The sequence below is a fragment of the Hemitrygon akajei genome, unplaced genomic scaffold (genome assembly GCF_048418815.1).
Source record: "Hemitrygon akajei unplaced genomic scaffold, sHemAka1.3 Scf000057, whole genome shotgun sequence".
Taxonomy (NCBI): domain Eukaryota; kingdom Metazoa; phylum Chordata; class Chondrichthyes; order Myliobatiformes; family Dasyatidae; genus Hemitrygon; species Hemitrygon akajei.
Genome location: NW_027331943.1, coordinates 2,752,109 through 2,773,867, shown reverse-complemented (window position 1 = coordinate 2,773,867; position 21,759 = coordinate 2,752,109). Strand labels below are relative to the sequence as shown.

The following is a 21,759-nucleotide window of genomic DNA, read 5'->3' as shown; positions in this document are numbered from 1 at the left end:
CAGAAATTGTGCGACTGCAGCTATAAACTCTTGGATGGTGAGGTGTGGGAATGTGTACACCACACACAGGGCAGAATTATCTTTCTCCAAAAGCTCCATCAGGAATCCGGACAGGAACTGGCAAGGCTGTAGATTGTGTTTTTTTAAATCTTCATCTGTAAAAATAATCTTCCTCTTGGTCACTCCTCTAAAGGCCATCTGACCAACCCTGAGTAACACATCACGGGGGCTCTCAATCTCACGGCCGTGGTTTTTCAGGATGTTGTAAATATAGTAGGAGTACAGTTGGGTAATGGTCTTGGGAATTCGCTGCGGGTCCCTGACTCTTTGTGTGAAGAAGGGGCCCAGAGCCAGAGCGAGGATCCAACAGTAGGAGGGGTTGTAGCTCATGGTGTACAGGATCTCGTTCTCCTTCACGTGTTTGAAAACAGCTTCCGCCACCGTCTGATCTTCAAAATGTCTCATGAAATATTCCTTCCGTTCCTCACCAACAAATCCCAGGATTTCAGCCCAGACACTGATCTCTGCCTTTTCCAATAAATGTAACGCAGTGGGGCGGGTGGTCACGAGCACTGAACACCCTGGGAGCAGCTTGCCCTGGATTAAACTGTAGACAATGTCGGACACTTCACACCACCACTCGGGATCTGGGCACTGGTGCTTGGGTTCTGTATACCTCCGACTGTCGGCAAAATCATTTGTGTGTTTGTATTCATCCAAACCATCGAATATAAACAGCAATCCCTCTGGGTTCTTCCAGACCTCTCTCAGTAAATTCCTAAAGTAAGGATACTGATCCAGAATCAGTTCCGTCAGGCTTTTTCTGCCGTTAATGGAGTTTAAATCCCGGAATCTAAAACTGAAGACGAACTGGAATTGTTGGTATATTTTCCCTGTGGCCCAGTCGTAAACAATTTTTTGTACCATTGTTGTTTTCCCTATCCCCGGGACTCCGGCCACCGTTGCCTTACATCCGGGAATCTTTTGGCCCCGTCTACTATGTGAGTAATTTCTCTGAAACAGATGTCTGGTGCTGATTTTCTCCAGCTCTCTCCGCAGATATTTCTCTCTCCACTCTTCATGGTCTCTGCCTCTTGCCAGTAGTTCATGTTCCATCAGGCTCCGATCTCGAACAGTAGAAATGACCGTGAGCTCGGCGTATCGATCAACCAGCTGGAAAACCTTCTCCTTCTCCCTCATCAGAATCGTGTTCACTCTCATTGTTTCAGTTTGTTCCCGCAGAGTTTCCTTGTGTTTGCTCTGAACATCTTAAAACATAAAGACAAAAAATGAATGTATCTATTCTGATTGCATTGGGTCTGTCAGCACATTTGTTTTTTGCTAGGACTTGTTTTGCAAATTTAACTGTAAGGTGGACTCCGACTTATAAAGCTGGAAATGAATACTGGAGCAAAATCATTAAAGAATTCCCAATTCCCGTACCCCATGCGTTTAACGTCTTTCTCCTTTGAAAATAATTTGCAGCTTCCCCGAAACTCCAGTGAACATGAGGTCAACGCAAAGTCTTGGATAGTTCACTGTAGTGTTTTGTTTTTCCTTTCACCCGTCTGCTTCTCTAAGACTCTGTAACATATCAGTTTATCACCGCCCTCAGAAACCACTCTCCGGGGAAAGAATAGATAAAACTACCTCTGACATCTCCCCTGATATACAGTAAACGGGACTGTTATGAAACGGAGGGATGTGGGAGTGCCAGTGCATATTTGGCTGAAAGCAGCATCTCAGGTAGATAGGCTGGTGAAGAAGGTGCTCCGCACAGTGGCCTACCACGGTTAGCACATTGACGAAACCTTGCGGTTATCAGATGCTTCTGAGGACTCACGTGGAGCACTTTTTACAGATTTAGTCACCTCCTTATAGTACAGATGTTATTAAACTAGAACTAGTGTAAAGAACGTTTACCAAGATGTTGCCAGGACACGAGAACCCGTTACAAGGAGCGACTGCATAAATAAGATAATATACGATGGAGTGTAGGAGACTGAGTGATGACCGGATAGAGGTACACAGGTAGGGTTCTCATCATCTTTTCTTATGAGAAATGATGCTAAAATCAAGTGGGTCTAGGGTTAAGATCAGCGGTGAAAAAACTCGAAAGAGGTTTCAGGGGTAGCTTCTTCACACGTATTGGGAATGGGCTGCCAGATGTAATGGTTCAGACGGGCACATTATCGACGTTTAAAACCCATCGAGATAAGCACATGGATAGGAGAGGTTTATTGACCAGACGCGTTAAGATGGGACTAACTCGCTGAGTAACACTATTTGTTTGATGTCTTTGGCCTAAGGGCTTTTTCCATGTTGTAAGAGTCCATGACTCTGTTCATCCATCACGTCATCAGTGAAAATTGGAAGTTACAACCATTGGATTATCTTTGATTTCCCCTTGCTGTTCCGGTTTCCTTGGGATTTGCTGTAGATTGAAACTCTCAGTGTCAAGCAACTTCCAATACGAACCAATATACTTTCCTTATCCGGTCTGAGCCAGTGCTGGTCCTAAAGCCTCCGTAATATCTGCACTGCCGCCTTTACTCTGAGGACCTGACACTGTATGTTCCGTTCAGTCGCTTACCTTTCAGATGCGCGGGCACTTCAGATAAACCCCGATCAGTCTCCATGTAGGTGAACTGGCCGTCACCTGTTCAAACAGATTAACCTGCATTAAGTCTGTTCTGTGTAATACTGTAAATTCATCAGCATTTACTTCTGTAACACATAGTGTATTGTTCACCGTACCACATTCCCGTATTTCCTCCAATATTCTGCTCAGCTTCGGTAACGTGTGATGTAGTTTCACAAAGGATTCCCACATCACCCTCCGGGCCCCGAAGCCCTTCTCCATCACCAGATCCAGGAGGAGTTTGGAAGCGCCCGCTCGGTTTCCCTTGGCCGCGAGTTCAGTCACTCTCTGTAATGAACAATGGGAACATATTGAGGAGCGGAGGGATTCGGGCCGCAGGTAGTTAAATAGGGTCAGCTGCAGAACAGGAGCCCAAAGGACAGTAGGCACAGACTTCAGAGACTGGGCGAGTACTGGCCCACCCTGTACACGGACGAACACAACATCAGGTCATACTATGAAAGTGTCACTGTCGGATTTCCCAGGCTAAATGCAGCCGGTTCATGCTTCACTACCGGGCTCCATGAGTTGGCAACGCTCAGCTACGATTCAGTCTGTGTGGCAACAGGTGAATGTGACCCCGGAACACAAGTTCCACTAGAAAGCGGTTCCTGGCAAATTTGTGTTAATTTGCACATACATACAACATTATATTATTTAACTATATTAATTTTGCAATCACTGTGTTAGCAACTCTTTGTTCAGAGGATGGTGAATCGCTGGAATTGCCACAGATGCCTCTGGAGACCGCGTTATTAGTTATATTTAAAGCGGAGGATGTTATTTTCTTGACTATTAAGGGCATCAAAGGTCACGGTGAGAGGCATCAGTTGAGAGATATGTTAAATCAGCTGTGATGGCATAGGGGAAGAGAATCAACGGACCGAATGGCATAATTCTGATCATATGTCTTATGTTTTTAACATTATATGTAGCGAGAATTGCAAACTGTAAATCTGATAGTGACAAGGAGCAGTTACTGTACTGCTTCATCATTTGTACTGTACAGGCACATGATTAAATACAAGACGTCTACAGTTCCAAAGGGAGACGATATCAGTACCGCCTGGTTACTTGACGATGGAAGTACAGGCAGACTCAAGGGATGGGCTGAAAAACAAGTCACTGTGTGTTTGATTTGTGGGAAACGGAGGGGTGGTCATCACGGGAACACAGACTGCTGAATGGACATTAAGGTTGAGCTTAGGGAACATGATATTAAGTCAGAGAGAGTGGTATAAACTTGTTCTCTGCCCATTTGCAATATCTGTCAATTGTCACATCACTAACATCACCTGCCAATCATTGTCTTTAACACGAAGAGGGGAAATTCTGCAGATGCTGGAAACAAAAGCAACACACAGAAAATACTGGAGCAGCCCAGCGGTCAAATCAACACATAGGGGAAAGAGTAAACAGTCTTCGTCGCGGTCCGAGACCCTTCATTGGGACTTGAGATAAAAGGAGAAGTTAAGAGCACAAAGGTGGTGGACGGGAGAAAAACGAGTAATTTGGTAGATGACAGGTGAAACTGTTAGACTAGGAGGGGTGAACTAAGGAACTGGTAAGCTGATCGGTGAAACAGATAAAAGGCGGTAGAAGGGGGAATCTGATCGGAGAAGACAGGAAGTCATGGAAGGAAGGAAAGCGGGAGGAGCATCAAAGGACGGTGATGGGCAGGTATGGACATAAGATGAGAGAGGGAAAAGGGAATTGGAATGGTGAAGGGGGATGAGGCACTTAACGGAAGTTCGTGAAATTGATCTTCATGCAATCAGGTTGGAGAGTACGCACATGGAACATAAGTTGTTGCTCCTCCAACCTGAGTGTGGCCTCGTCGCGGCAGCAGAGCAGGCCATGGACTGACACGTCAGAATGAGAATGGGAAGCAGAACTGAAACAGGTGATTACCGGGAGATCCAGTTTTCTTGGCGGACGGAGCGTTGGTGCTGGCCTAAACCTTCTACCAATGTAAATCTGGTCTCTCCGATATAAAGGAGCCCATACCGGGAGCACCGGGTACAGTAGATGACCCCGACGGACTCACAGGTGAAGAATGCTCTGGTCTGGCAGAACTGTTTGGGGCCGTGAATGGTAGACAGAGAGATGTGTTGGGTCAGGTATGGCACTTGTTCGCTTGGAATGATAAAGTTCAGGAGGCAGACCAATGGGGAGGAATGAACGGACGAGTGAGACTTGAAGAGCGTTTATCTGAATACTAACCAGTCTAAAAATGAATGTGTTCAGATAAATCGAGGGAGACTTTAATTGCTTGAATAAAGGCTCAGTGTAACTCTGTACGGATCTCCTTTGTTACCACCGCCACAGACAATTCCGTATTTCATAGCCAGCGGTTCTTTTACACCAGTTCTATTAGGACTTCTTTAGAAGAACCTACAATCAGTATGTTTCCCTTTTACTTACATCATACTCCCGCCCTGTGAAGTGATCCTCGCGTGTTAACATGAGGCCGAACGGCCCCACGCCCTCCTCGATTGACTGTTCAAGTCTGGCCCGATAGAATATTGTCAACTGAAACAGTTGGTGATCGTCACAATTTGACAGGAAGGCGGAGAATGCAGAGTTCCGATCTGTGAATAGTCAGAGAAGATCACAACACGATTGTGCCGACTACGATGCGAATTTATAACAACCACGGTACAGCCACCTGGTAAATATTCATCCAGTCCGGCTCATTTATGAGCTCTAACTCCTCTCAGATGCTGCTGAGTTTCTGCTTCCAGTCCCTCCCTTGGCAGCTCATTCCCGACTCTTATCACTCTCTGTGTAAAACATGCATCCTAAATCTACATTAAACATTCCCCTCTCATCGTCAACCTATTCCCTCTAGTATCTGACATTTTGCACATTGAGTCAAAGCACCTTGTCGATGTTTCTCATAAACTTATATAATTCTATGTGAAGACCTCAGCCTCCAACTTCTTAAAGAAAACAATCGAAGTTTGCCCAGTCTATCCTGATGTCCAATATTCTGTAACCCAGGCAGCATCGTGATGAGCCTCATGTGTATTTTCTCCAGGTCATCAAAGTCATTTCTGTGATGTGGTGACCAGATCTGCGAACAACACTGAAATCGTGTCTTAACCAAAGTTCCATCCAGGTCCATCGCGCATTTCCAACACTAAAAATCAACATCTCAATGAATTGTGTTCCTTGTCGTTAGCACCCTACCTGCTTGCGTTGCTACTTTCAGGGAGACGTATACATACACACCAATATCAATCTTCCTCAGCGTCCTGACCCTTACTGTGGACCTCGCTCTTACATTTGATCTCCCAAAGCGCAACTGCTCATATTTGCCCAAATTAAACCTAAAATGCACCTGCCCAAATTGCTGATTGGATAATACTCTGCTGAACACTTTGGCAAAAGTCCCAATTTCCACAACTCCGCCAATCATCTGTAAATTGGCGAATCAGACCTGTTTGCTTTTAAAAATGATATATATCCTACGATTTAGATAATGCATCATGGATAATTGTTGTCTATTAATTAAATTATTTATGTACTTATATCACACAACAGAGGGTTCAATATTTATTCTTGTAGAACACCACTGGTCACCTGGTTATAGTCTAGATGTTATGAAACTAGAACGAGTGCAAAGAAAATATACCAGGATGTTGCCAGGACCCGAGAGCCGGTTACAAGGAGCGACTGCATAGAATATGACAGTATACGATGGAGTGTAGGAGACTGAGTGATGACCGAATAGAGGTGCACAGACACGGTTCTCACCATCTTTTCTCATGAGAAATGATGCTAAAACAGGTGGGCCTAGGGTTAAGATCAGAGTTGAGTAAGTCGAAAGAGGTTTCAGGGGTAGCTTCTTCACACGTATTTGGAATGGGTTGCCCGATGTAGTGGTTCAGACGGGCACATTATCAACGTTTAAAACCCATCGAGATAAGCACATGGATAGGAGAGGTTTAGAGGGTTTTTGACCAGACGCGTTAAGATGGGATTAACTCGCTGAGTAACACTATTTGTTTGATGTCTTTGGCCTAAGGGCTTTTTCCATGTTGTAAGAGTCCATGACTCTGTTTATCCATCACGTCATCAGTGAAAATTGTAACTTACAACGATTGGATTATTGTTGATTTCCACCTGCTGTTCCGGTTTCCTTGTGATTTGCTGTAGATTGAAACTCTCAGTACCAAGCAACTTCCAATACGAACCAATATACTTTCCTTATCCGGTCTGAGCCAGTGCTGGTCCTAAAGCCTCCGTAATATCTGCACTGCCGCCTTTACTCTGAGGACCTGACACTGTGTGTTCCGTTCAGTCGCTTACCTTTCAGATGCGCGGGCACTTCAGATAAACCCCGATCAGTGTCCATGTAGGTGAACTGGCCGTCACCTGTTCAAACAGATTAACCTGCATTAAGTCTGTTCTGTGTAATACTGTAAATTCATTAGCATTTACATCTGTTCACCGTACCATATTCCCGTATTTCCTCCAATATTCTGCTCAGCTTCGGTAACGTGTGATGTAGTTTCACAAAGGATTCCCACATCACCCTCCGGGCCCCGGAGCCCTTCTCCATCACCAGATCCAGGAGGAGTTTGGAAGCGCCCGCTCGGTTTCCCTTGGCCGCGAGTTCAGTCACTCCCTGTAATGAACAATGGGGAATATATTGAGGAGAGGAGGGATCCGGGATCCAGGCAGTCAAAGAGGGTCAGTTGCAGAACAGGAGCCCAAAGGACTCTAAGCACAGACTTCAGAGATTGGTCGATTACTGGCCCACCCTGAACATCGGCGAACACAACATCAGGTCATTCTATGAAAGTGTCACTCTCGGGTTTCCCAGGGTAAACACAGCCGGCTCATGCTTCACTGCCGGGCTCCATGAGTTGGCAAGGCTCAGCTACCATTCAGTCTGGGTGGGAACAGGTGAATGTGACCCAGGAACGCAACGTCTACTGGAAAGCGGTTAGTGAGTAATTTTGTGTCAATGTGCGCATACATACAATATTATATCTTAATTATATTAATTTTGCAATCTCTTTGTTAGCAACTCTTTGTTCAGAGAGTGGTGAATCTCCAGAAGTAATTGTTACAGATGCCTCTGGAGATCGGGTCATTAGGAATATTTGAGGCGGAGGATGTTGCGCTCTTGATTATTAAGGGCATCAAATACCACGGAGAGAGGCAGCAGTTGAGAGGGATGATAAATCATCCAAAGGGAGACGATCGCAGTACCGCCTGATCATTTGACGATGGAGGTGAAGGAAGACTCAAGAGATGGGCTGAAAAACAAGTCACGATGTGTTTGATTGTGGGAAACGGGAGGGGGGTGGTCATCACGGGAACACAGACTGCTGAATGGACATTAAGGTTGAGCTTAGGGAACATGATACGAAGTCAGAGAGAGTGCTGTAAAGTTGTTCTCCGCCCACATGCAATATCTGTCAATTGTCACATCACTAACATCACCTGCCAATCATTGTCTTTAACACGAAGAGGAGAAATTCTGCAGATGCTGGAAACAAAAGCAACACACACGAAATACTGGAAGAGCTCAGCGGGGAAAGCAACACATAGGGGAAAGAGTAAACAGTCGGCGTTGTGAAACGAGACCCTTCATTGGGACTTGAGATAAAATGAGAAGTTAAGAAGCAAAAACGGGTGGTGAACGGGAGAAAGACGAGTAATTTGGTAGATGATTAGTGAAACTGTTCGACCTGGAGGGGTGAACTAAGGAACTGGTAAGCTGATCGGTGAAACAGATAAAGGGTGGTAGAAGGGGGAATCTGATCCGAGAAGACAGGAAGTCATGGAAGGAAGGAAAGTGGGAGGAGCATCAGAGGACGGTGATGGGCAGGTATGGACATAAGATGAGAGAGGGAAAAGGGAATTGGAATGGTGAAGGGGGATGAGGCACTTAACGGAAGTTCGTGAAATTGATCTTCATGCAATCAGGTTGGAGAGTACGCACATGGAACATAAGTTGTTGCTCCTCCAACCTGAGTGTGGCCTCGTCGCGGCAGCAGAGCAGGCCATGGACTGACACGTCAGAATGGGAATGGGAAGCAGAACTGAAACAAGTGATTTCCGGGAGATCCAGTTTACTTGGCGGACGGAGCGTTGGTGCTGGCCTAAACCTTCTACCAATGTAAATCTGGTCTCTCCGATATTAAGGAGACCATACCGGGAGCACCGGGTACAGTAGATGACCCCAACAGACATACAGGTGAAGAATGCTCTGATCTGACAGGACTGTTTGGGGCCCTGAATGGTAGTCAGAGAGATGTGTTGGGTCAGGTATGGAACTTGTTCGCTTGGAATGATAAAGTTCAGGAGGCAGACCAATGGGGAGGAATGAACGGATGAGTGAGACTTGAACAGCGTTTATCTGAATACTAACCAGTCTAAAAATGAATGTTTTCAGATAAATCGAGGGAGACTTTAATTGCTTGAATAAAGGCTCAGTGTAACTCTATACGGAGTCTCCTTTGTTACCACTGACCACAGACAATTCCGTATTTCATAGCCAGCGGTTCTTTTACACCAGTTCTATTGGGACATCTTTAGAAGAACCTACTATCAGTATGTTTCCCTTTTACTTACATCATACTCCCGCCCTGTGAAGTGATCCTCGCGTGTTAACATGAGGCCGAACGGCCCCACGCCCTCCTCGATTGACTGCTCAAGTCTGGCCCGATAGGATATCGTCAACCGGAACAGTTGGTGATCGTCACAATTTGACAGGAAGGCGGAGAATGCAGAGTTCCGATCTGTGAATCGTCATAGAAGATCAGAGCATGATTGTGCCGACTACGATGCGAATGTATAACAACCACGCTACAGCCACCTGGTAAATATTCATCCAGTCCGGCTCATTCATGAGCTCTAACTCCTCTCAGATGCTGCTGAGTATCTATTTCCAGTCCCTCCCTTGGCAGCACATTCCGGACACTGATCACTCTCTGTGTAAATCATGCATCCTAAATCTACATTAAACATTCCCCTCTCATCGTCAACCTATTCCCTCTAGTATCTGACATTTTGCACATTGAGTTAAAGCATCTTATCGATGTTTCTCATAAATTTATATAATTCTATGTGAAGACCTCAGCCTCCAACTTCTTAAAGAAAACAATCGAAGTTTGCCCAGTCTATCCTGATGTCCAATATTCTGTAACCCAGGCAGCATCGTGATGAGCCTCATGTGTATTTTCTCCAGGTCATCAAAGTCATTTCTGTGATGTGGTGACCAGATCTGCGAACAACACTGAAATCGTGTCTTAAGCAAAGTTCCATCCAGGTCCATCGCGCATTTCCAACACTAAAAATCAACATCTCAATGAATTGTGTTCCTTGTCGTTAGCACCCTACCTACTTGCGTTGCTACTTTCAGGGAGACGTATACATAAACCCCAATATCAATCTTCCTCAGCGTCCTGACTTTTACTGTTGACTTCGTCCTTACATTTGATCTCCCAAAGCACAGCTCCTCACATTTGCACAAATTAAAATTACAATGCACCGGCCCAATATTCCTGATTGGATAATACTCTTCTGAACACTTTGACAACAGTCCCAAATTTCCACAATTCCGCCAATCATCTGTAAATTGGCGAATCAGCCCTGTTTGCTTTTACAAATCATATATAAATATACATAGACACACACATACCTTATGATTCAGATAATTTAGATAATACATCATGTATTATTTGTTTGTTTATTAATTATTTTATTTATTTACTTATATCACACAACAGAGAGTTCAATATTTCTTCTTGTAACACTGGTCATAAATCTCCAGCCAGCAGTACATCCTCTAGTCCTGGCCCTCCTTTGTGTGGCTACGCCAACCATTGAGGAATGCAGTAGAACAGAGTGATCTAATAGTGCATAGTTCCCTGAAGGTGGAATCTCATGTGGATAGGGTGGTGAAGAAAGCTTTTAGTATGCTGGCCTTTGTAAATCAGAGCGTTGAGTACAATGGCTTTTTTCCATTGAGAGTAGGGGAGAATCAAACAAGAGGACATGAGTTGAGATTTAGGGGGCAAAAGTTTAGGGGTAACACGAGGGGTAAATTCTTTACTCAGATAGTGGTAGCTATGTGGAACGAGCTTCCAGTAGAAATGGTAGAGGCAGGTTCGGTATTGTCATTTAAAGTAAAATTCGATAGGTATATGGACAGGAAAGGAATGCGGGGGGGGGGGGGGGGGGTATGGGCTGAGTGCGGTCCAGTGGGACTAGGTGAGAGTAAGCGTTCGGCACGGACTAGAAGGGCCTTCAACGGGAAATTAGGTTTGCCCTTCCAAAACATGAAATGTTTTATGTAATGTTCACTTCTAACTCAATCCCTAATTTCCCAGAAATGTTCCAACCACCGGAAGCTGTCTTCTACAATTGAAAACAACACCTGTTCCTCCAATTGACGTGTTGGAGACAATTCCCATATCGGAGTGTGCCAAGGGCTGAAATAAATTCGATCAGTTTCCTGGTCTGTTGCATTGCCCCAGGACAACCGTTGCCATATTCCTGTCTGTGTGTCAGCTACACTCAGCTGATTCAGGACCTACTTTTCTTTTAATTCAGATGAAGATCTGAATGGTGAGCGGAGTGCTTCGACTATTCCCTGTGTTAGGTCCCTGCGCTGGAACTGGCGGGTTGTACTGATACTCAAAGCCGCTTTGCAGTAAGAAAAATGACCCCATTTGATGGCACTTTGCCGTGTCCCCTTAGCGCCTCAGTAAGTTTGTTCCTCTGAACTGTTGATGATTTGACTACACGTGTACCATAAGGTTTTAATCAGAAAGAGCCCAGTTAGTATACCTGTGTCCATTCTGACTCTGACTGACGATGGCTGATTGTCGGCTTCGTGTTCGGTCCGTGCGGAAAAATACTCCGCCCGCAGGCAATGCTCTGAATTACACAAAATAAACCGAACGAGTAAGTGGCAGTACGATTATAACGGCCATGTCTACATACTTACGAGAGCAGCAGCTCGATTAGGATCTAAATATTCGTCGTTACCATTAAATTCTACATCATCTATGTCCAGTGACTTCCGGTCCATTCCACTGAAAGATTCACAAAGGAATACACCATGGACACAGGCTATTCGGCCTAACGAATCTATGCCGATCCCGATGACCCTCAGCGGGCCCAACTTTCATGCGTTAGGCTAATATTCCATGATCCCGTTGTCCCTGCCTAAAATACTTCCTCTAGAAAATCATTCCACATACTCAGCAACCTCTCCCTGAATGTCCTGCTGCTTCGGTCCTTTTACAACCTTATATCTCAGCTTTAATCTATTTCCCTACTTTTGCTTTCTCTTGACTTCGGGGAAAAGACCTGTTCATACCGAACTTATCGCAGTGCTTCATAATTAAAAACACTTCTGTAAGGTCGATTCTCATTCTCCTACATTCGAAGGAGTAAATACATAGAGTACATCCTCTCCCGAGAACTGAGGACTTCGGGTACTGACAATACTGCAAACCTTCTGTGCACACTTTGCAGTTTAATCAAGCACTGTTCATAATATGCGGCCTGAACTGTGCTTAATACAACTGCAATATAATCTCCCAGTTTCTGCACTCACTGTCCCGACTGATGAAGGCAGGGGTGATAAATGGCTTTCCATCTCCCTGTCTTGCCACTTTAAGCGAAATATGCACTTACACTCTTATGCTTCTCCGTTCCGTTACACTAGCTGGTAAACAGCCATTCATTGCGTAAGTACTCCGCTGGTTTGATTTCCAGAATGGTCTGCATTTCACACTTAACTATACTGAAATCTAACACGAGGAAATCTGCAGATGCTGGAAATTCAAAACAAAAACACACAAAATGCTGGCTGAAGCCAGCAGGCCAGGCAGCATCTATAGGGAGAAGCACTGTCGACGTTTCAGGCCGAGACCATTCGTCAGGACTAACTGAAAGGAAAGATAGTAAGAGATTTGAAAGTAGGAGGGGGAGGGGGAAATGGGAAATGATAGGAGAAGACCGGAGCGGGTGAGATGAAGCTGAGAGCTGGAAAGGTGATTGGCAAAAGGGATACAGAGCTGGAGAAGGGAAAGGATCATGGGACGGGAAGCTTACGGAGAAAGAAAGTGGGAGGGGAGCGCCAGAGGGAGATGGAGAACAGGCAGAGTGATGGGCAGAGAGAGAGAAAAAGGAGGGGGGAGAAAAAAACTAAATATATCAGGGATGGGTACGCATTTCAATTCTACGTCCGAGTCCCATTCTGATATGTCTATCCATAGCCTCCTCTATTGTCAAGATGAAGCCACACTCAGGTAGGAGGAACAACACCTTATATTCTGGCTGGGTAGCCACTAACCTGATGGCATGAACATTGACTTCTCTAACTTCCGTTAATGCCCCTCCTCCCCTTCTTACCCTATCCCTGATATATTTAGTTCTTTGCCTGTTCTCCATCTCCCTCTGGTGTCCCCCCTCTCCTTTCTTTCTCCCGAGGCCTCACGTCCCATGATCCTTTCCCCTCTCCAGCTCTGTATCAGTTTCGCCGATCACCTTTCCAGCTCTTAGCTTCATCCCACCCCACAGGTCTTCTCCTATCATTTTGCATTTGCCCTTCTCCCCACTACTTTCAAATCTCTTACTATCTTTCCTTTCAGTTAGTCCTGACGAAGGGGCGGCCTGAAACGTCGACTGTAGTTCTCCCTATAGATGCTGCCTGGCCTGTTGCGTTCCACCAGCATTTCTGTCCACTTCCCAAACCGAGCACAATCCCGATTATTTACGATAATCTTCTTCAGTATCACCAACGTTTCGTAATTTGTATTACCTGCAAACCTATTGATCAAGACTTGTTCAGTCATATCCAAATCATTGATATAGATACCGAAATAAACAAAGATCGAAACACCAACCGCTGGGTCATACGAGCATCCATCTGCCTAACCCACCAACTCACCCTGCTTCACTTGTTGCTTCCCAGCTCTTCATGCACTCTCCACTTCGCCAACGTATACCATACAAAATAAAATCTACAGAAGCTAGAAATCAAATCTACACACACAAAATGCTGGGGGAACTCTGCAGGCCAGGAGGCATCTATGGAAAAGAGTAAACATTCGACGTTTGGGGCCGAGAGCCTTCCTCGGGACTAGAGAAATGTCCTGAGACTCTGGTTCTTCTACCCTATCCCATCAGATTCCCTATTCTCCAGCCCTTTATCTCTTTCACCAATCAACGTTCCAGCTGTATACTTCACTAAGCCCCACCCCTCCCTTTTCCACCTATCACCTACCACCTTGTGCATCTTGCTCTCCCACCTCCGACTTCTTACTCTGATTTCTAATCTTTTTGTCCCCCAGTGCTGATGAATGGTCTCGCCCGAACCGTCGACTGTCTCATCTTTTCCGAAGACGCTACGGGGCGTTCTGAGCTCCTCCATCATTTTGTGTGTGTTGACCCTCTGTGAGTCATCCAGGGAGGGGGGTGTCGACCTGAAATGGTGACTCTCCATTTCCCTCCATAGATGCTGGCTTGCCCGTTTTGTTCCTACAGCAGTTTTATCCTTTCACTGCAAAACACGTGTGAGCGATAAGTTCAGGATTTTGCATATTTCATATGGAATCTAGATAAAGCACGAAATAATTGTGTGAGATAATTTTCACTCCGATACCCTGTAACGCTTGAAATAAGATACAATGTAGATTTGTTCTCCCTCAGTACCCATTTCATTTTAATATCTTCCGCACCAACTCAGCCACAATTTCTGTCAGTTCTACAAAACTAGCTGACCTCACATTTTTCACATTAGACTCCAGTTCCAACAAACTCACTCCGCCTGCATCATCTCGACGCAGCTGGACATGATCATAACTGTTCAATCTGACTGAGTTTTGTCAGGTCCAGTCGGGTCTATTGCCAAGTGCACAAGTCCGGGTACAGAGGTATCTCGACCTTCATTAGAATCAAAGACTTTGCCTCCACTGGCGATTCAGGTCTCACACTGTTGCTTTGAAACAGATGGCCGTTGTTCTATAGTTGTTCTTCATCTTCACTTAACCTGTGGAAAACGTCAATCGTGCAAACAGGACACAGTAGGAACACACAAATAACCACAGCCAGAAGTGACTTAAAACAGAGAAAATATCTCCTTGATCGCTGATCCAATGAACAAACAACTGGTTGTTTGGCATTAAAGATCCGAAATTAAGATCAGAAGTTGAATTATTCTCACCTCAATTCCCCAAGAGTACGCTGACAGAGCGGATGCAGTGTATCGTTTCTGACAAATAACCCCGTCCACCGCCCCACACGGATCTCTCGTAACCATGGCAACACACTCAATGCTGGAGAAACTCAACAGGCCAGGCAGCATCTATGGATGGGCGTAAACCGTCTACTTTGCAGACCATGAGGAGGAGGAGGCTAGATGATTGACTGATTTGGAAGGTGCGGCTTGTTGTTCTGTGAGACTCGGTGCTCAGGGTCTGCGAGCAAGCAGCTGCCTGTCCGTCACATTCCTCAGAACAGGGAGCGGCCGCTCCGCTGAATTCAAATCCAAACCGGTTCGACAAGACACTGTTGTTGAAATGTGAAGAACGTTTAATATTATATTTAACCCTTTCTGCTATAGGGAAAAGCGGTAGAACCAAAGATGCAAAGTAAAGAACATTACCAGTGGCCTTGAAGTTCGACTATACTGTTTTTCCATTGATTCTGCCTGGCCTGCAGAGTTGCTCCAGCATTGTGTGTGTGTTCCTCGGGTTTCCAGCATTTGCTGTTTTTCTCTTGTTTGAGAAGAGACACACTGGTTACTGTGGGTGGGATATTTCACATATCACTGCCAGGGTGAAAGATGCCTTTTGCACGCACTCAGTAGAAACCACCCTGGAGATTACTTGTTGACGTCGTTTCTCTTAATTCATTTCGACAAAAATGGGCTCATTAACAGGAACATGTCAGGTCTCCCTTTTCCCACTAAATTCACTCCCAATCTCTACCAAAGCCGAGTCTCACTATAAACGCTGAATAGTTGTGCAGAGTCACAGACAACACTTACCTCTGATGTTGTTCAGGCTGGTCCGGGAAATCAGTCTGACATCCCGGGTGAGCGACAATGGTCCTGCACCGGTGTGCTCACCCTGTACGGAGAGTTGGGTCTGAGCTGCTGCTCCCGAGGCCACTCGGCTCTGATGTGTCCGTCGCTCATTACAGATGGACAGGGCCGGGTGAGCCGGGGTAGAGCGGGACTGCCGCGGTCTGGGTCACACTAACTCTCACCGGCTCAGGACGGGTCTGACAGCGGGAGGAGGCGGGAGTGGGATCACTGTAGCAACCCTAAAGAGGAAAACAAACAGGCTGCGTTAACCTTTCTGTCCGGATTTCCGTGTGGATCTCTCCTTTTTCTTTCATCGTAACCAGTGGGGCGGAGTCTCTCTGCTTAACTCAGCGAATCCCAGGCTGAGAATCATATAACCCGGGTTCTGGGAGAAGCTGAGCTCCGCCCTCAATGTCAAAGGGACTGCCCGGCTTAGGTAGAATTTCAACTCAAATGTCCCTCACCTGTTCAGGTACTGGGAGCTGTCTTTCTATCTAGTCATAGGTCTACATAGGAGAGGCAACCATTGATGAGCAATCTCTACCTTCTCCCACAATGCCAATTTCTACTCTAATTGATGACTTCACTCTGAATGCCAAGCGATTGAATTTTCTTGATCAACCTCTCACGCGGGTACTTGTCAAATGCAAAGTTGACAACATCGACTGCCTTGCCTTCATCAACTTTCCTGTTGACATTCCTCGTAACTTCGTCGAGCACAAAGCACAAAGTCATGCTGACAATTCATAATTTGTCCTCAAATATTCAAATACTCATATATCCGCTCCTATCAATAACTTCCCCACTACTGATGTCAGGCACGCCGGCCCATAATTTCCTGCTTAATATTTTGGAAGATTTCTTAACCAGCGGAACAAAAATTAGTTAGCTTCCAATCCTCTGCTACCATACCCGTCGTTGATAATAATTTCAGTACTTTGGCTACGTCCTTGCAGTTCCCGCACTTGCCTCCTACGGGGTCCTGGGGACCCAGTCACTGTGGCTTTAGCGACCTGTTTCTCCTCAAGTCAGCGACCACGTCCTCCTTTGTAATCTCCATCACGTCCATGACCTACTTCTGCTTTTTCCGACTTGTCTAGATTCTATCCATTTCCCAAGTAAATACAGATGTAAGAACTCCTTTTAAGATCTCCCTAATCTTTTTGTCTCCACGCCATAACTGCCATACTGAAATTCCAGAGGGTACATTTGTCCCTTGCAATCCCTTTCTCCTTAAAATATCTGTAGAGTCGCATAGAATCTCCATCATCTTGTCTGCTAGAGCAAACGTCCTGGTTTCTTTATTAAGTGTTCCCTTGAATTTATTATACTCCATAAGTACCTAATTTATTCTTACCCGTCTCTACATGCCACACACCTCAATTTTACTCTTTACCAGGGCTCAATATCTCTTCAAAACCAAGATTCCCCAAAGCCGAAGCATTTAATTTTTGTTCTGAGAGGCATATACAAGCATTGAACTCTCAAAGCTTCACCGTTGACGTTCTCCCACTGACACGGTCCACTTTCGCCAGGAAACAGCCTGTTCCAATCCACACTTTCTGATGCCGTCAAATTGTCCTTTCTCCAATTTAAAATCTCAGCTCAAGAAACAAAGTATCCTTTTCTATATTTTCTTTCAAGCTAAAGACGTTTATATAGTTCCCCTTTATAAGCCTTTGTCACGTGTCCTGTTTCATTCCCTAATAAGAGATCAAGGATCACACGCTCTCTCGTTGCAGCTTCCACACACTAATTAAGGAAACATTCCTGAACACCATTGGTAAACACTATCTCATCCATTTATTTTACCGTATTTGAGTCCCAGTCCTTTGTGGATAGTTAAAATCACCTACTCTAACAAATTATGTCTCTTGCAATAACGCAATCTCTCTGCAAATCTGTTTCACTAAACCCGTGGACTGTTGGATGGTCTGTAACGTAGACCCATTAACGTCCATACATTTTATATTCCTCAGTTCCAGCCATAAAGCCTCATTACATTTGATACTTAGGGGCCAGAAAGGGTATTCTGTGACCGCCAGAAAGAGAGCCGGTGGTATCACCATCGGACTTTGAGGCAAATTGTCCGAAGTTCGAATCAGGCCGGTCACTGCACGCTTTTAACTCGGCGTTGTAAATTAGGTTCTAAGGAAACGGCAAGAAATGCCACCCGAGTGCCACAAGATGTGAAAACGAACGAGACACCAGGATTGTGTGTTACCTCCTGACTGCTAGGGCCCAAGATGTATCAGAACATCGGCTGGGTGTTCTGAAGATGGAGGTGGGGTGACAGTCAGAGCTCGTGGTGCATATTGGAATCGATGACATAGTCAGAAATCGGGAAGAGATCCCACACAGTGAGGATATAGAGTTGGAAAGAGGCTGATGAGAAGAATCTCTAAGGTTGTAATTTCCGGATTAATCCCTGTGCCGCGGCTACTGCAGGTAGGAATGGGGTAACGCACGGATGAATGAGTGGTTGAGGAGATGGTGCAGGACACGGGGTTTCAAGTTCATTGGTCATTCTAACCTTTTCTTGGGAAGGGATAACCAGTACAAGAGGGTCGGGCTGCTCCTGAATTGACGGGGGATGAATATATTGGACGGAGGTTCGCTGATGCTGCTTGGGAGAGTTTACACTAGTTTTGCATGGGGCTGGGAAGTGACGCTCCAGGTCGGTAAGGGAAGCATCGGACTAGAAGGTAGATGTAAGGTAACGTGCTGAAAAGCAAAATCGATATAACAATTATGATTGATCGGAGAGTTTGAGTGTGTAAATTTTAATACTAGGAGTAATATGGGTAAAGATGATTAACTTAGAGCATTGACCAGAACCTGAAACTACGATGAAATTAAAACATGAAACTACAAATTGTCCGAAGTTCGAATCAGGGCAGTCATTGCACGCTTTTAACTCGGCATCCAATATATTTATTCCCCGTCAACTCAGGTGCAGCCCGTCCCTCTTGTACTGGTTATCCCTTCCCAAGAAAATGTTTCAATGATCAATGAACTTGAAACACTGTGTCCTGCACCACCTCCTCAACCACACATTTATCCGTACATCACCCATGCGCAGGCATTAATCCAGAAATTACAATCTTGGAGATCCCTCTCATCAGCCTCTTTCCGACTCTATACTCTACATGTGTAGGATCTCTTTCCCATTTTTGACTACGTCATCGTTTCCAGTATGCACCACGAGTCATGTAGCCATGACTAAAACTTGGTTGAGAGAGGGACAGGAATGAATTATTAATGTATCAAGTTTGTGAAGTTTTCGAAAAGATAGAGGAGCGGTGAAAGTGGGGGGAAGGGGAGTTGCACAGCTGCACTCAGGGGAGATACAATGGAAGGGTCAGACTGGGTCCATTTCGGAAAAATTCCGGAAGAGGGAGGGTGTAATCACATTGATGGCGTTGTACTACATCCCCCTCCCCCATCCCCCCAATAGACACCGGAACACTGAGGCATATATATGCAATCAGATTAAGGACATTTGTAAAAATAATTGGGTTGCTGTCATGGTGGGTTTCAACGTCCCTAATATAAATGGGGTCCTACTTAATGTAAGGGTTTAGATGGGGCAGAATTTGTTAAGTGTTTACGGAGTGGTTTCTTAATTTAATATGTGGAGAGTCCAACGTGAGGAGGGGCCATATTGGACATAGTGTTAGATAATGAGTCTGGCCAGGTGGGTGAACAGTTAGAGAAGGCTGATCACAACTCCTTACTTTCAGGATAGGAATGGATACGGAGAGGCATAGTTCCAGAAGGAGAGCTTTAAATTGGAGTAGGGCAAATTACAAGGGTATTAGGCAGGAACTAAGAAGCGTTAATTGGGAATATCTTTTATCTGGGAAGTCCACATTAAATATGTGCAGGGAGATAAAATATCAATTGGACAGAGTACAGGAAAGGAATTTTCGGATTAGATGGATGGATGGGGATGGAAAGACATGAGTACGTCAGATGTACAGAGAGATGATGAATTTAGTCAAGAAGGAAATGGAAACGCATGTAAAGTTTCAGAAGTTAGCATCAAACAAAGCACACGAGGACTATAAAGATGTCAGAAAAGAACTGATAAAGGGAATTAGGAAATCCAAGAGGGACGATAAAAAGTCATTGGCAAGTTGGGTTAAGGTAGGCATGTATAGGATCCTAAGGCATTCTATACATACATCAGGAGCAGGAGGATAACGAGGGAGAGGGATGGACGACTCAAGGATATAGGGGCAACATTTTCGTGGATGCAGAGAGTGAGGTACGTAATGAGCACATTTCTTCAGTATTTAACAAGGAATAGTATATTGAGCACCAGGAAATCAGTGCAGAGTGTACAAATACGTTAGGGCGTGTGGAAGGCAAGGAGGAGGAAGGGCCTAATGGGATTTACACCAGGTTATTGACAAAGGCAAGGACTTAGATTTCTGCGTGGTTGACTAGTATACTGTATTTCTGTCACCTCTAGCCCCAGACACGGTTCCGGAAGACTGGCAAGTGGCTAATGCTGCGCCTCTCTTTATGCAAGGAACAAGGATAAATCCTGGGACATACAGACCAGTGAGTCTCACGTGAGTTGGAGTGGAAGTGCTGAAGCAGATTATTCGCGATGGGATATATGAGTATTTGCCTGATTTGGGAGAACCAGCATGGCTTTGTGCGGAGCCCTACCAACGTGCTTCAGATATTTTGACAAGACGACAAGAGTGATTAATGAAGGTAGGGTACTGAATGTTGTCTACATGTATATTAGTAAGACATTTGACAAAGTCACTCATGGGGGCTATTCCAGAAGATAAGGATACATGAGTTCCGCATCGCATTGGTTGTTTGAATTCAGTACTGGCTTAACCCAGAGTTTAATCCAGATAAATTCGAGGTGTTGCACTTCGGTAGGGCAAATGCAAGGAGATAATACACTGTTAAGGGCAAGATCATTAACAGTGTGGCAGAGCAGAGCGATCTTGGATCCAATCTCATAGTTCCCTGAAAGTGGCTACACGGGTCGATAGGTAGTGAAGTTGGTTTATGAAATGCCTGCTTTTATTAGTCAAGCCGTTGAGTTCAAAAGTCAGGAGGTTATGTTGCAAATTTGTACAACTCTAGTTAGGTCACATCTGGAGTATTGCATACAGTTCTGGTCTCTGCACTATAGGGAGGATGCTGAGGCTTTGGATGGGGAGCAGAAAAGGTTTACCGGGTTGCTGCCTGGTTCAGAAGGCATATGCTCTTACGAGAGACTGGATAAACTTTGTTTTTTTTTTGTAGTGCTGCAGGCTGAGGGGAGATCTGACAGAGGTTTACAAGATTATGAGAGACATAGTTAGAGTGGACGGAGTATCTGATTCCCAGGGTGGAAATGTCTAATACCACAGGGCATGAATTGAAGGTGAGAGAAGGTAAATTAACGGGGGTTGTGAGGGTTAAGGTTCTCTATACAGAGAGTTGTTAATGCCTGGAGTGTGCAGAGACAAAGGTATTAGAGGCTTTTAAGATGTAAGCAAGACGGAGGGATATGGACATGGTGTATATGGACAGGGATCAGTGTTTCGCTGTTGTGATTTTCCTTTTAGCTGATTCGCACATCATTTTCGGCCACGTGGACTGTCCCTGTGCTGTACTCTTCCATGTTCTATGTGGCAGTGTTCTCCGGTCTGTGTTGACTGAGAAATGATGTGGCATTTTACCTGATTAGGAACGCCACAAGCTCCTTTCATCACCTCCTCCGACTCTGTTGCATTTAAAATAATGGAACCCCTAAATATTGAGCTGCCAGTCCTGCCTCCTGAACCAAGTCTAATGGCTACAATAGGTCATCTGCCTTTCCTTTAAGACTTCTTACATTGTAATATATGCAACTCAATTCATTAGTCACAGCATGATTAATCTTTTGATTCCCGACTTTGTCTGAGGTCTTAACAACATCTGTTTCAGAAACTTAGATAAGTACATGGATGGGAGGGGATGGAGGGCAAGTCAATAGGAACGGTGTTGAGTGAAACTCCCGGTGTGAGAGAGGGAGACAGGAAATCGTGTGCCGTGGATT

General features: G+C 45.1%; 1 protein-coding gene across 1 annotated transcript; it reads right to left on the bottom strand.

Moving 5' to 3' along the window:
- Positions 1-179: 179 nt before the first annotated feature.
- Positions 180-15,943, bottom strand: LOC140721529 (uncharacterized). Its single transcript, XM_073036343.1, has 7 exons — positions 15,666-15,943; positions 11,453-11,542; positions 9,233-9,399; positions 7,103-7,274; positions 6,956-7,021; positions 972-1,268; positions 180-208 (listed from the first exon to the last, which is right to left on the bottom strand). The coding sequence occupies exons 2-7, from the start codon at positions 11,460-11,462 to the stop codon at positions 180-182; spliced, it is 741 nt and encodes a 246-aa protein (XP_072892444.1). The 5' UTR covers positions 11,463-11,542; positions 15,666-15,943.
- Positions 15,944-21,759: the final 5,816 nt, after the last annotated feature.